A 16,063-nucleotide genomic window follows, 5' to 3' on the forward strand; every position below is an offset into this window, starting at 1 on the left:
TTTTAAAAATAAAATTGGCCATTAAAAAAAGTTTTTTACTCTTATGAGACTTTATAAACATGTCTGCATATATCTTTGCACACTCATTGAATTATTTCCTACAATAAATTCCTAGGAGTACAATTGCTGGGGCAAAAGGGTATTTTAAGGGTTTGATATATATTGATAAGTTACCTGTTAGTTAGGTTGCACCTATTTGTATTTCCATCAACAGTTTATGAGAATGTCTGTTTCTTCACAACTTCATCGATGCTAGGTACTTTCACACTTTTAAATCATTGCTTGTGTTATATAATAAAATAGCATCTTGCTGTTTTAATTTACTTTTCTGAGATTACTAGTTATGTTCATTATCTTTTCATATGATTGTTAGAAGTTTTACTTTTTGTTTTCTGGACTGTCCTTTACCCATTTCTCTGTGGCTGTTTAACTGTCTTATTGATTCACAAGGGCATTTTATATAGAAAGACTGTTTAACTCTTTATCACATGTTTCAAAACCTATTGATAAGTATAAAGTGATTGTATCAGGTTTTAATTTTTAAAATGATTTCCTCTTTTAGGGCAGAGCCATATACTTTTCCTCCTCCTTCCACTAAGTGCCTCCCCATTCCTTCAAAGTATACTGTGGGCACTCAGACTGATTATCGCGATGCCGAAGTTCAAACAGACCCGTATTCTCCAGAATACATAGTATGTCAGAATTCCATCCCTGAACTGCTGACCCTGGCTACTCTCACTTGGGGTGAGTTGGTAATTCTTTTGAATATTTGCAGATGACGGTCCTGATAACCACACATGCTATTGAGTTCTTGGAAATGACACACATAGAGGCAACTGTGGTTTAAAGTATTGCTATTTAAAGCGTCTTGCTCAGTAGAGCTACTTCATAGACTCATACATTTTCTGATAAATTTGTTCAAAGGTATTTATGCCCTTTTCACTGTAAGGAGGCTTATTGTTCTTTTCCCCTGAAGCTGAAGTTATATTTCGGCTTAATTTTGTGGTTACTTTACTGACGACTCCCCTCCCTCTTCTCACTGTTTCTCCCAGTGAATCAGTTCTTTTTCACTGAGGCATTCATTACTCCTTCTTTACACATAAACCTTTCTTGAGTGTATAATACTGAATGCCTATTCCAACATATGTAATAATATTATCTTTCTTTGCTAAAATATCTTGCAATTTATCAAGGCTCTCTTATATACTTTATTTGATGATTTGGATGATTTCTTTTGATCTCTGACATGCTAATATCTTCCAGGCTCAGAAATTCACTCTCAGAGTATAGAAATTCACTCCAGTCTAGGCCCTTATTATGTGAAACTATAAAAATTAATAAGAGAAGGAACCTTTAGAAACTATTAGGCATTAGCTCATTGAACTCACTTGATTGTAGCTGGGAAACTGAGAACAAGAGAGGCTGACTCCTCTAAGGTCATGGAGATAGTTGGTACACTGTAATGATTTTTATTAAAATGCGATTACTTTTGTTTCCCCAATGTAATTAATTGCTGTGATCAATTCTGCGTCACAGGCAAAGAAGATGTTCATATCTGAGTTCTAGTTTTGATTCTTGTTTCCTGGCCCACTTTATGAATCCAGATTAAGCATTCTTGACACCCACACTTTAAACCAGAGGCTCTAATTTCAGGCCTAGATGACAGGTTAAAAGTATGCTGAAATCTTTCCCTCTGCCCTGAGCACATAAAAGACATATTATAAAGATTAATAACCACACTTAAAAGCAAGGAAGAAAATTTCCATAGTCTAGAAGTGGAGACTTCTTCCTAAAAGAAAGAAATAGCTGGGAACCTGTAATGGTAAGCAGGGACTCTGAATGGTGGGGAGCAGATCTGAGTTACCTGCTTAAACTAAAGGAGACAGAAACTTTTCTCCTGCCCACAGATAGGATTGAAGCCCAGTGCCTGCCAGTCTAAGCCAAGTGCTCCTATCTGGGGCCTTGGGCTTTACCTCTTGGTGTGACAAGGGCTTAGCGTTGAGCTGCAGGAGGCCCAGAACCAGGACATCTAAAACAAGAAATCTGGGCAGGGGCTCAGAATGCTTCACTTGGTAAAAGGCCTAATCTGGAGCCCTGCCACTGGCAGCTCTGGGGTTGAAGTATCAATAAAACCCTCTATGAGTTAGGCCAACCTCCTCATTGGTGAGGCCCTGGGCAGAGGTTCAAATAGAGGCCCATATACTATTGATATATGCATAGATGTTTAAAAATTATAAATCAAGCCACTATCTGTTAGATAAAATATGTTCTATATTTTTCACAAATAAATCTTTCTAAAAAGTTGAAAGGACAAATGTACATTTAAAATTCTTAGACTCTTTGGGATTGCATGCTGGAATGTGGCAGCAATGGGAGAGGCTGCCTAGTGGCCTGCCCTTTTCTCTGGCTCTGTTCAACATCCCAAGGGGCCTGTCATGCATGTATATGATTGCCCCACCTTGCTTCTCTATTTTCTGTTTACACATCCTTGCAAACAGCTGCCACTTGGCTATGCCTTGGGCTTAAGGGTGAACAAACAGCAGCATATAGTCTGCCCTCAGGAGTCTGAATCCTGGGAAGAGGCCCATGTAGGTTTTGGAAGTGGGCTTGGGACAATTTATGCATGGAATTCGAGGCCCTCTAAGAGCAGGAGTAGTCCAGGTGGGCATTTTGTAGTATTATCTTTAAAGTGCTGTGGGAAAATAATTTCAAATCTAGAATTCTTATACCAGCCAACCTGTTATTCAGTGAAGGTGAAATAAGGACACTTTCACAGGATAGGACATTTCATAGGCCTATCTCATAGGATATTGTAAAGATTAATTTAAATTCATTTATGTAATGTGCTTAGACCAGCGCTTAGTATGTAAATAAGCTTTCTATACATGTTAGCTATTAATCTGAAAAGGAAGAACAAAAGGACATACTTCAACAAGAGGAAAAATAAGCCCAAAAGGAAGAAGCAGTGTTTAAGAATATGATGAGCAAAAAAAGAGAAAAATATGTAATTAAAAATTTAAAGTGTTGAGTTTTTAAAAATGATACTTAAAAAAAAAAAAGAATGAAGCAAGTACTAAAACTCTAGATCAGGGTTAGCAAACTATGGTCCATAGGCCAGTTTGGCCTATTGCCTTTTTTTATATGGCCTGCAAGTTAAGGATTTTTACATTTAAAAATGGATGAAAAAAACCTATTATGCGACATGTGAAAATTATTTGTACTATTTTGTGACTTGTGAAAATAATATGAAATTAAAATTCCAGTGACCCTAAAAAGGTTTTATTGGAATGCAGCCAAACTTATTTGTTACGTAGTGTCCTTGCCTGCTTTTGCACTGCCATGCAGAATTGAGTAACTGAAAGAGACTGTGCGGTCCACAAAGCCTCATATATTTACTCACTGGCCTTTCACAGAGAAAGTTTGATGACCTCTGCTCTAGATCAGTCCTTTTCAGACTTTTGCATGAATAAGAATCATCTGGTGAGCTTGTTAAAACACTGATTCCTGGCCCCATCCCAGAGACTCTGATTTACTAGGTCTGAGAAAGGGTGGAGAATTTGCATTTCTACCAAGCTCTCAGATGCTGCTGCTACTGCTGGTTTAAGAACCACACTGAGTACTGGAGTTAAGAAGAAATAAGAATAAAGCATGCAAAAATTCTATTTTCTTTTGGAGAGAGAGCAATATTAATTAGCTTTAGACTTTATTAGAAAACTATGAGTGGAAATTTCTAGGTTAAAAAATTTATGTGTAACCTCTGGAAAAAAGAGAAGAAATATATCATTTCACAATTGGTAAAGGGGAAAAGGAGGAAATAACAGTAGAAATGGGGGAAAACGCAAAGAAAAAACACGATAAATAGAAAATGCATAGTAAAGTGTAGGGAAAATGTTCAAATATTTTAATAATCAAAATATATAATAAAAGTGACTTAAACTTGCCTATTAAAAAATTCTGGGATTGAATTCATTAAAACCCAGCAAAAACAGCTTGCTATTTATAAAATAGCATTATAACTTTGAAAATAAAGGAGTGGAAAATATACTGAAAGCTGACCCAAAGAAAGCTGGTGTAACAATGTTAATATTAGACCAAAGTTAATCAGAAAACAGTAAAAGGGATAATGAAGAACATGAAATAGTTATAAAAGGAAAAACCCACCAGAAGTTATATCTGTTATGAATTTGAATTTACTCTGCATAGACTCAAAATATAAAGCAAAACTGATTGAATCACAAGGAGAAATGGACAAATTCCTATTCACAGTGGAAGATTTTTTAATGCTCTTCTTTCAGATTAAGCTATCAAAAGTTAGGATTTAGGTGATTTGAACAAGGTGATTAATGTATTTCACATAAAAGACTTTGCATGTGGTAAGCCATGGCGACACCTGCTATAGATCTGATTATGCATTAAGAAAATGTGGAAATAACTTGGCTGTAGCATTTCAAGGAAATAATTATGGTTCTGGGCTCCTTTGAACTGGCAGATTTCTCACTCCACATTTATAGTCATTTGATTTATGAGAAAGATGCCACTATATTCAGTGGGAAAAAGGAGGTCTTTTCAATAAATGTTGATGAAACAATTAGATATCCATGTGCAAAAGTGAACTTTGATTCTGATTTCTACCTCCAGGCAGTACTGGGAAAAACAAACAAACAAACAAAAGAACCAACGTGTGTGTTTGTGTGTGTGTGTGTGTGTGTGTGTGTGTGTGTGTGTGTGTGTGTAAATTGATAACCTGATTCTAAAATTAATATGGAAATGTGGAAGGGTCAAAAGTAGCCAAGAAAAATGTGAAGAAACAGAACAGTATACACTATGAGATACAAAGACTTACTTTAAAGCTGCAGTAATTACACAGTGTGGTATATTCTCAAAGGTACACAAGTAGATCATTGTTACAGAATAGGGAGTCCAGAAATTAACCCACAAGTAGATATCATCTGACTTAAGACAAAGATGATACTACAGTACACTAGAAAAAAAAGATATTTTCAATAAATAGTGCTGAATCAATTAGATAGTCATCTTGAAAACAGTGACTCGATTCCTAGTTCACACCATAAACTGAACCAATCCCAGATGTCTAAATGTGAAAGGTGAAACAAAAATTTAGAAGGAAACATAAGAGAATATTTTCAAGATCTTGGGTAGGCACACATTTTATTAAATAGAACAAAATTGCTAACCATAAAGGGAAAATTAAGAAATTAGATCACATCAAAATTAAGAACCTCTGTTCACCAAAATACATTAAGATAGTGAAAAGGCAAGCCACATATTGGGAGAAGATATTTGCAATACCTACATATGACAGAAGACTCATATCTAGAACACATAAAGAAATCCTACAAATCAACAAGAAAAAGACGACCCAATAGAAAAGTTAGCAAATGATGTGAGCCGTCACTTGATAAAACGGGTTTTCAAATGGCCAATCGACATATGAAACAGTGTTCAACCTGATTAGTCATCAGGGAAATGCAAATTAAAATCTCAGTTTGATACTACAGATATACCAGAATAGCTAATGTTAAAAAGATTGATATTACTAAGTGATGATAAGGATTTGAAGCAAAGAGAATTTCATATACTGCATGTATATATTGCAACCATTCTTTGGAAACTGATAGTATCTTCTAAAGCTGACACAATACCTACAACCCAGGAACGTCATCCCTCACTCTATACCCAAGAAAAGTGAGTACTTAGCTCTACTGTAAGAAATGCATATATGACTTTCACCAAGAGACAAGTGCAAGAATGTTCATAGCAGCACTATTCATAGTAACACTGAACTGAAAACAACCCAGATGTCCATCAACCATAGAATGGATGAATAACCTGTAGTTATGTTCATACAGTGAAATACTATATAGTAACGAGAATGAAAGTACAGCTACACATAACCACATGGGTGAATCTCACATAGATATTGCTGAGCAAAAGAAGGAAGACACTAAAGAATACCTACATTTTGATTTCATTTATATAAAGCTCAAAACCTATCAGAACTAAATTAATATATTAGGAATCAGGCTGGTGGCTATCCTTGAGGCAAGTAGAGACTGGGAGGGAGTATGATGGGCAATCTAGGGTTCTGGTAAATTCTGTTCCTTGATCTGAGTGCTGGTTATTTGAGATGTTCCTTTGTGTACCTTTCTGTGTATATATTATACATTAGTAGAATGTTTGCATAAAAATAAGTGACAAATAATGACACAGTAAAAGGTTGACACTGAAAGCACTAAGAAAAAAATCGAGTGCTATGTGCCAAGAACTGTTCAAAGTGCTTTATGTTTTTAACTTATTTAATCTTCACAAGTTAAGTAAATAATAAATTTTAAATCAGAAACCAATAAGAAACCTTAAAAAGGCAAAAGAATTGGTCATTACGATCATAAATTTTTTGGATAAAGATTAATAATATACTGAAACTTCTTGTGGGAAACATCAAGACCAAAGACAGAAGTTGCAAATAAAGAGTATTAGAATTGGAAGAGGGACATACTATAGACTAAACGATTTAGGGACTATAAGAGAACACTATGCATCACTATTGCCCTACATTTAAAAACTAAGATTATATTAGTTTCAGGTATACAGCATAGTGATTTTTTAATAGATTATACTCCATTTAAAGTTATTACAAAATAATGGCTGTATGTCCATGTGCTGTATAATATATCATCATTGCTTATCTATTTTATACATAGTAGTTTGTATCTCTTAATCCCGTACTCCTGTCTCACCCTCCCACCCCTTCCCTCTCCTCATTGGTATCCACTAGTTTGTTTTCTATATCTGTGAGGTTGTTTCTGTTTTGTTATATACGCTCCTTTGTTTTATTTTTTAGATTCCACATGTAAGTGATAACATACACTATGTCTTTCTCTGTCTGGCTTATTTCACTGAGGATAATATGCTCTAGGTCCATCTACGTTGTTGCAAATGGCAGAAATTTATTTCTTTTTTATGGCTGAGTAAATTCCATTGTATATATACACCACATCTTCTTAATCCATTCACCTGTTGATGGATTCTTGGGTTGCTTCCATTTCTTGGCTACTGTAAGTAATGCTGCTATGAACATTGGGGTGCATGTATCTTTTCAAGTTAGTGTTTTGGGGTCTTTTTTTTTGTGGGGGGGGGATATATACCCAGGAGTGGAATTGCTGCATCATATGGTAGTTCTATTTTTAGTTTTTTGAGGGACCTCCTGTTTTCCATAGTGGCTGCATCAATTTTAATTTCTACCAGCAGTGTACAAGGGTTCCCATTTCTCTACATCCTTCCCAATGTTTGTTACTTGTAGACTTTTCGGTGATAGCCATTCTGACAGGTGTGAGGTGACATCTGATTGTGGTTTACATTTCTCTGATGATTAGTGATGTTGAGCATCTTTTCATGTGCCTGTTGGCCATCTGTATGTCTTATTTGGAAAAATGTCTCTTCAGCTCTTTTGTCCATTTTTTAATTGGGTTGTTTGGTTTTTTAGTTGAGTTGTATGAGCTGTTTATATATTTTGATATTAACCACTTGTCAGTTACATCACTTGCAAATATTTTCTCCCTTTCAGTAGGTTGTCTTTTCATTTTGTCAATGATTTGCTGTGCAAAAGCTTTTGAGTTTAATTAGGTCTCATTTGTTTATTTTTGCTTTTGTTTCCTTTGCCTTAGGAGACAGATCCAGAAGAATATGGCTATGATTTATGTCAGAGTGTTCTGCCTATGTTTTCTTCTAGGAATTTTATGGTTTCAGGTCTTATACTTAGGTCTTTAGTCCATTTGAGTTTATTTTGTATATGTTGTGAGTGAATGTTCTAATTTCATTCTTTTACATGTATCTGTCCCATTTTCCCAGTACCATTTATTGAAGAGACTGTATTTTCTCCATTGTATATTCTTGCCTCCTTTGTCATAGATTAATTGATCATAGGAGTATGAGTTTCTGAGTTCTCTATTCTGTTCCATTGATCTCTATATCTGTTTTTGTGCCAGTACCATGCTGTTTTCATTACTGTAGCTTTGTAGTATAGTCTGAAGTCAGGGAGCATGATACATCCAGCTTTGTTCTTTTTTCTCAAATTACTTTAGCAATTTGGAGTCTTTTGTGGTTTCATATGGATTTTAGGATTACTCTAGTTCTGTTGAAATGTCATGGATATTTTCTTAGGGATTGAATTAAATCTGTAGATTGCTTTGGGTGGTATGGACATTTTAACAATATTAATTCTTCCAATCCAAAACACAGGATATTTTTCCATTTCTTGGTATCATTTCTAAATTCCTTCATCAGTGTTTTATAGTTTTTAGAGTATAGGTCTCTCACCTCCTTGGTTAAGTTTATTCTTAGTATTTTACTGTTTTTGATGGGATTTTAAATGGGATTTTTTTCTGTTTTGCTTCCTCTTTCTAGTAGTTCATTGTTAGTATATAGAAAAGTAAAATATTTCTGTATATTAATCTTGTATCCTGCAACTTTGCTGAATTCATTTTTAGTTCTAATACCTTTTTGGGTATTAGACTTTGGGTTTTCTATATATAGTATCATGTCACAACTTTGGGTTTTCTATATATAGTATCATGTCATACACAAAGAGTGATAGTTTTACTTCTTCCCTTCTAATTTGGATACCTTTTTTTTCTTGTCTGATTGCTGTGACTAGAACTTCCAATACTACATTAAATAGAAGTGGTGAGAGTGGGCATCCTTGTCTTTTTCTTATTTTAGAGTAAAGACTGAAAGCTTTTCACCTTTTAGTATGATGTTAGCTGTGAGTTTGTCATAAATGGCCTTTATTACACTGAGATATGTTCTCTCTATACCAATGTTGATGATAGTTTTTATCATGACTGGATTTTGAATTTTGTCAAATGCTTTTTCTGTATCTATTGAAATGATTGTGTGATTCTTCTCCTTCCTTTTGTTACTGTGGTGTATCGCATTGATTGATTTGCAAATATTGAGCCATCCTTGCATCCCTCAAATAAATGTCACTTGATCATGGTGTATGATCCTTTTTATATATTGTTGGATTCAGTTTGCTAATATTTTGTTGAGGATTTTTGTATCTATATTCATCAAAGATATTGGCCTGTAATCTTTTTTTTTTTTTTTTTTGTGGTACGCGGGCCTCTCACTGTTGCGGCCTCTCCCGTTGCGGAGCACAGCCTCCAGACATGCAGGCTCAGTGGCCATGGCTCACGGGCCTAGCCGCTCCGCGGCATGTGGGGTCTTCCCAGACCGGAGCACGAACCCGTGTCCCCTGCTTCGGCAGGCGGACTCTCAACTACTGAGCCACCATGGAAGCCCAGCCTATAATCTTTTTTTGCAGTGTCTTTGTCTGGTTTTGATATCAGGGCAGTGGTAGCCACATAGAATGAGTGTTTCATTCTCTTCAAGTGTTTGGATTAGAGAAGGATATTATTAGCTCTTCTTTATATGTTTGGTAAAATTCCCCTGTGAAGATGACTGGTCACGGATTTTTGTTTGTTAGGAGTTTTTTAAATTACAAATTCAATTTCACTACTAGTGATCTGTCTGTTGAGATGATCTTTTTCTTCCTCATTCAGTCTTGGAAATTTGTATGTTTCTAGAAATTTCTCCATTTCTTCTAGGTTGTCCAATTAGTTGGCTTATAACTGTTAGTAATACTTTGTTATGAGTTTGTAAATCTCTGTGTTATTGGTTGTTACTTCTCCTCTTTTGATTCTTATTTTGTTTACCTGGGTCCTCTCTCTTTTCTTGTTAGCCTGGCTAAAGTTTTATCAATTTTGTTTATCTTTTCAAAGAACCAGTTCTTGGTTTCATTGATCTTTTCTAATTTTTTTTGCTCTATTTATTTCCTCTCTGATTTTTATTATTTCCTTCCTTCTGCTGACTTTGGGCTTCACTCTTCTTTTTCTAATTCCTTTAGGTGGTAGGTTAGGTTGTTTATTTGAGATTTTTCTTGTTTCTTGAGGAAGGCCTGTATTGCTACAAAATTCCCTTCTAGAACTGCTTTTGCTGCATCCCATAAATTTTTGGAAGGTTGTGTTTCCATTTTCATTTGTCAAGATATTTTCTGATTTTCTCTTTGATTTCTTCATCGATTCTCTGGTTTTTAGTAGCATGTTGTTTAATCTCTACATGTGTGTGCTTTTCCCATTTTTCTTGCCATAATTGATTTTTAGTTTCATACTGTTGTGGTCAGAAAAAATGCTTGATATGATTTCTGTTGTCTTAGATTTGTTGAGACTTGTTTTATGGCCTAGTATGTGATCCTGGAGAATATTCCATATGCACTTGAAAAGAATGTGTATTCTGCTGTTTTTGGATAGATGTCCTGTAGATATCTATTAAGACCAACGTATGGTCTATTGTATCATTTAAGACCACTAATGCCTTATTGATTTTCTATCTGGATGATCTGTCCACAGATATAAGTAGGGTGTTAAAGTCCTCTACTATTGTTATATTACTGTCAATTTCTCCCTTTTGTCTGTTAATATTTGATTTATATATTTAGGTGCTCCAGTACTGGGTGCATATATGTTAACGAGTATAATATCCTCTCTTCTATTGATCTCTTTTTCATTATATAATGCCCTTCTTTGTCTTTCTTTATAGCCTTTGTTTTAAAGTATATTTTGTCTGATATGAGTATTGCTACCCTTGTTTTCTTGTCATTTCTGTTTCATGAAATATCTTTTTCCATCCTCTCACTTTGTCTCTGTGTGTCTTTAGTTCTGAAGTGCATCTTTTGTAAGCAGCCTAGAGATGGGTCTTGCGTTTTTATCCATTCAGCCACCCTATGTCTTTTGATTGGAGCATTTAGTTCATTGACATTTTTTTTTTTACATCTTTATTGGAGTATAATTGCTTTACAATGGTGTGTTAGTTTCTGCTTTATAACAAAGTGAATCAGTTATACATATACATATGTTCCCATATCTCTTCCCTCTTGCATCTCCCTCCCTCCCACCCTCCCTATCCCACCCCTCCAGGTGGTCACAAAGCACCGAGCTGATCTCCCTGTGCTATGCGGCTGCTTCCCGCATAGCAGGAAGTTTGGTAGTGTATATATGTCCATGCCTCTCTCTCGCTTTGTCACAGCTTACCCTTCCGCCTCCTCATATCCTCAAGTCCATTCTCTAGTAGGTCTGTGTCTTTATTCCTGTCTTACCCCTAGGTTCTTCATGACATTTTTTTTTCTTAAATTAATTGTTGATAGTTATGTACTTATTGCCATTTTGTTACTTGTTTTCTGGTTGTTTTTGTAGGTCTTTCCTGTTCTTTTCTTCTTCTTTTAGTTTCTTTTTCTTCCTTTGTGGTTTGATGATTTTCTTTACTAGTATGCTTATGTTCCTTTCCTCTCCATTTTTGTGTATCTGTTGTAGGTTTTTGATTTGTGGTTACCGTGGAATTCCTATATTATGACCTATAACTACATCTACTTGTTTTAAATGGTAGTAATTTAAGTTCACACCCATTCAAAATATCTACCTTTTTACTCCCCTCCTCCACATAGATTCTTACCTTTTATTATAGCCTTTTCTTTCCACTTACAGAAGACCCTTTAACATTTCTTTTAGGGTAGGTTTAGTATTGATGAGCTCTATTAGTTTTTTGCTTGTCTGAGAAGTTCTTTATCTCCCCTTCAATTCTAAATGATAATCCTGCTGGATAGAGTATCCTAGGTTGCAGATTTTTCTCTTTTAGCACTTTGAATATATCATGTCACTCTCTCTGGCCTGCAGAGTCTCTGCAGAGACATCGGCTGATAGCCTTATGGGTATTCCTTTGTAAATGACTCTTTGTTTTTTTCTTGCTGCCTTCAGAATTCTCTCTTTAATTTTTACCAATTTCATTATGATTTATCTTGATGTGGGTCTGTTTTGGTTCATCTTGTTTGGAACTTTCTTTGCTTCCTGTACTTGGATATTTGCTTCCTTCTTCAGGTTCCAGAAGTTTTCAGTCATAATTTCTTCAAATACATTTCACAACCTTTCTCTCTCTTCTCCTTCTGAAACCCCTATAATGGGAATGTTGGTACACTTGATGTTATCCCAGAGATCTCTTAAACTATTCTCATTTTTTAAAGTTTGTTTTTCTTTTTACTGCATTGATTGGGTGATTTCCATTATTCCATCTTCCAGATCACGTATGCATTCTTCTTTATCATTTAGTTGCTATTCATTCCTTCTAGTGTATGTTTTTTTTTAAGACAAGCTTTTATTCATCATCTTTTAAATTAATTAATTAATTAATTAATTTTTATTTATTTATTTTTGGCTGTGTTAGGTCTTTGTTGCTGCATGCGGGCTTTCTCTAGTTGTGGTGAGTGGGGGCTACTCTTAGTTGTGGTGCACAGTCTTCTCATTGCAGTGGCTTCTCGTTGTGGAGCACAGGCTCTAGGCACACAGGCTTCAGTAGTTGTGGGACGTGGGCTCAGTAGTTGTGGCTTGTGGGCTCTAGAGCGCAGGCTCAGTAGTTGTGGCGCACAGGCTTAGTTGCTCCATGGCATGTGGGATCTTCCCAGACCAGGGCTCAAACCCATGTCCCCTGCATTGGCAGGCAGATTCTTAAGCACTGAGCCACCAGGGAAGTACCCCTTCTAGGGTGTTTTTGATGTCAGTTATTGTATTCTTCAGTTCTGACTGGTTCTTTTTTATATTTTCTAGTTCCTTGTTAAAATTCTCACTCTGCTTATCTATTCTTTCCCTAATTCAGCTCGCATTCTTATTACTAATGCTTTGAATTTTTTATCTTATAAATTATTTCTGTTTCATTATTTTTACCAGGGTTTTTTTCTTGCTCTTTCAACTGAGATGCATTCCTGTCTCTTTTCCTTTTGCTTAACTTTCTCTGTCTCTGTGAATTTAGGTGAAACAGTTACCTACAGCAATCTTTAATGGGTGGGCTTATGTACAAGTGTCCCTATATAGTCTGCATGTGCCCAGTGCTTTTGGTGGGAGAGCTAGATTTGACGTGAACAGAAGTCATTTGTTTACTCAGGGTGTGCTGCCAGCTATCAACTTGGTAGGAGGTAGGGTTGGAGATTGAGGGGGTAGGGCCATAGCCAGGTGTGAGGCAGGCCTTCCTCTCTGCTCAGTGGCCATCACTGCCCTATTGGGGCAGGGTCATCTCCCAAGTTGCTGGAGCAGAAACCCTAGGTTCAGCAATCAAATCTTGTAGTATTTATTTATTTATTTATTTATAAACACCATTGAATTGTACGCTTTATTATTTATTTATTTATTTATTTATTTATTTATTTATGGCTGTGTTGGGTCTTCGTTGCTGTGCGCGGGCTTTCTCTAGTTGCAGTGAGCGGGGACTACAGTTTGTTGCCGTGTGCGGGCTTCTCATTGTTGTGGCTTCTCTTGTGGTGGAGCACGGGCTCTAGGTGCACAGGCTTCAGTAGTTGTGGCACGTGGGCTCAGTAGTTGTGGCTTGTGGGCTCTAGAGTGCAGGCTCAGTAGTTGTGGCACACAGGCTTAGTTGCTCCACGGCATGTGGGATATTCCTGGACCAGGGCTCGAACCTGTGTCCCCTGCATTGGCAGGCGGATTCTTAACCACTTTGCCACCAGGGAAGCCCTCTTGTAGTACTTTAAAAAGATGACTTATCATAACCAAATGGGTTAATTGTACAAATTCAAGTTTAGTACAATATCAGAAAACTAACCAATGCATTTTACCATTTTAACAGAAAATGTCAGAAAAATGCTTTTATAGGTGCAGGAAAAGTACTGTTTGATAACATTCAACATGCATTCATGTTATAAACTCTAAGTAAGCTGAGATCAGAAGGGAATTTTGGTAACTTAATAAAGGTTATCTTCGATAAACATATACTAAAGGTGAGACTTGAGAAGCTTTACCCTTAAAATAAAGAAAAAAAAAGTGATTCCTTTATCACCACTATTATTTAGCAATGCAGAGAAGATCCTAGCCCACAGCTTATTAAACTGGGCTATGACCCACCACCCCTAGGGACATTTGGAAACCTGGGTGGCATTTTTATATGTATTAATGATGAGACAAATGGGTTGGGTTTGGGGGAGGTAGGCTGGCATGGATACTAAACATCCTGCCCTGCATGGGGCAGTTTCATCCAACAATTAATTGTTTGCCCAATATGACAGTAATAGCATCCTGATAGAGAAATAATTGAGTCAGTGTAGTAAGATAAGAGAAGAAGAATTAGGTATGAGGATTAGAAAGAAAAAGCAAAACTGTATTTGCAGACAATGTACTCATATAGAAAAATCAAATGAAATAAGTTATCAGAACTAAGAACCTCAGTTTAATAAGGTATCCTATTATGAAACCAACATACAAATATCAGTAATTTTTGTATGTATGAGCAATATGTAATTAGAAATATTATTGAGGGCTTCCCTGGTGGTGCAGTGGTTGAGAGTCTGCCTGCCGATGCAGGGGACACGGGTTCGTGCCCCGGTCCAGGAGGATCCCACCTGCCATGGAGCGGCTGGGCCCATGAGCCATGGCCGCTGAGCCTGCGCATCCAAAGCCTGTGCTCCGCAACGGGAGAGGCCACAACAGTGAGAGGCCCGTGTACCGCAAAAAGAAAGAAAGAAAGAAAGAAATATTATTGGGAAATCATATTTTTAATAGCAACAAATAACAAAGTCCCAGGAAAGCACCTAATAAAACATGCATAAGGCATTTATGGAGAAAAATATAAATTGTTCCTTAAGCACATACACAAAGATTTGACAAAAAAAAAAGGAACATCGTGTTTATAAATGGGAAGACTCATGCTTGAATAGGTATTATTTCTCTCACAAGTATTTTATATCTTCAAGCAATTCTAATCCAAATCTCTACTCGCAGTGTAACCATGTATGTAAATCAGCATCTTTTCTCTTCCCAGAAATTATATAAAAGCAACAAGCACAACTCTAACAGAACAACTCCCAAGAACAAATTCCATTCTCAGTGAAACTCACATATATATGAGTCTTTGAACCACTAAATACTTGTAAGGACTGTGAAAAGCAGCTGAGACTAGGTAGCATGGACTGTGGAAGAGGGTCAGGAGAATCTCAGAAAGCTTGAGAAAAAATATGCTTTGTGGAGGCAAATTTGGCAATATTCAGAAATATTTTAAATGATTGTATTTTGTGATTAGTTGCTAGGCTCTAGATCCTTCTAAGGTTCCTAGAGAAATTCATACATGGGCATAATGAGACCAGTATTAGATGTTTGTTGCAGCATTATTATGTGTAATCAAAAAATTAGAACCAGGGCTTCCCTGGTGGCGCAGTGGTTGAGAGTCCGCCTGCTGATGCAGGGGACATGGGTTCATGTCCTGGTCCGGGAAGATCCCACATGCCACGGAGCAGCTGGGCCCGTGAGCCATGGCCGCTGAGCCTGCGCGTCCAGAGCCTGTGCTCCGCAGCGGGAGAGGCCGCAACAGTAAGAGGCCCGCGTACCACACACACAAAAAAATTAGAACCAATCTAAATGTCAATTTGAGCAGATAGCTTAAATTGTGGTAGAGTCCTACAATGGAAGAATGAAATCACATCTCTATATATCAGCGTGGCCAGATTCCCAAAACAAAGCTGAATAAAAAAAGCAAGTAACAGAATATTTATAGTAAAATACCACATATGTAAATATTAAATTAAAAATAATACTATATTTTCTTTATGTATAGTTCTTTTTCCTAGCTTCATTTAGACATAATTGACATGTAACATTGTGTAAGTTTAAGATGTACTACATGATGATTTGGTACACATATATATTGCAAAATGATTACCACAATAAGGGTAGTTAACACATCTATCACCCCACATATTTACTGTGTGTGGGTGTGTGGGTGTGTGGGTGTGTGTGGTGAGAGCATTTAAGATTCAGTCTTAGCAACGTTCAAGTATACAATACAGTTTTGTTAAGTGTAGTCAGCATGCTGTACATTAGCTCTCCAGAATTTATTCATCTTATAACTGAAAGTTTGTACCCTTTGACCACTTTCACCCATTTCTCCCACCACTTTGCCCCTGGCAACCACCAGTGTACTCTCTGTTTCTATGAATTCA

General features: G+C 36.5%; 1 protein-coding gene across 1 annotated transcript in view; it reads left to right on the forward strand.

Annotated features, from left to right (window-relative positions):
* CFAP91 (cilia and flagella associated protein 91) overlaps nt 1-16,063 on the forward strand; it is a 148,180-nt gene that overhangs the window by 29,835 nt on the left and 102,282 nt on the right. The window contains exon 6 of the mRNA XM_082839854.1: nt 563-744. Within this exon, the coding sequence (XP_082695980.1) occupies nt 563-744 (182 nt within the window). The remainder of the gene's footprint in view (nt 1-562; nt 745-16,063) is intronic.

Source organism: Leucopleurus acutus (genome assembly GCF_964270905.1).
Source record: "Leucopleurus acutus genome assembly, chromosome: 5".
Classification (NCBI taxonomy): domain Eukaryota; kingdom Metazoa; phylum Chordata; class Mammalia; order Artiodactyla; family Delphinidae; genus Leucopleurus; species Leucopleurus acutus.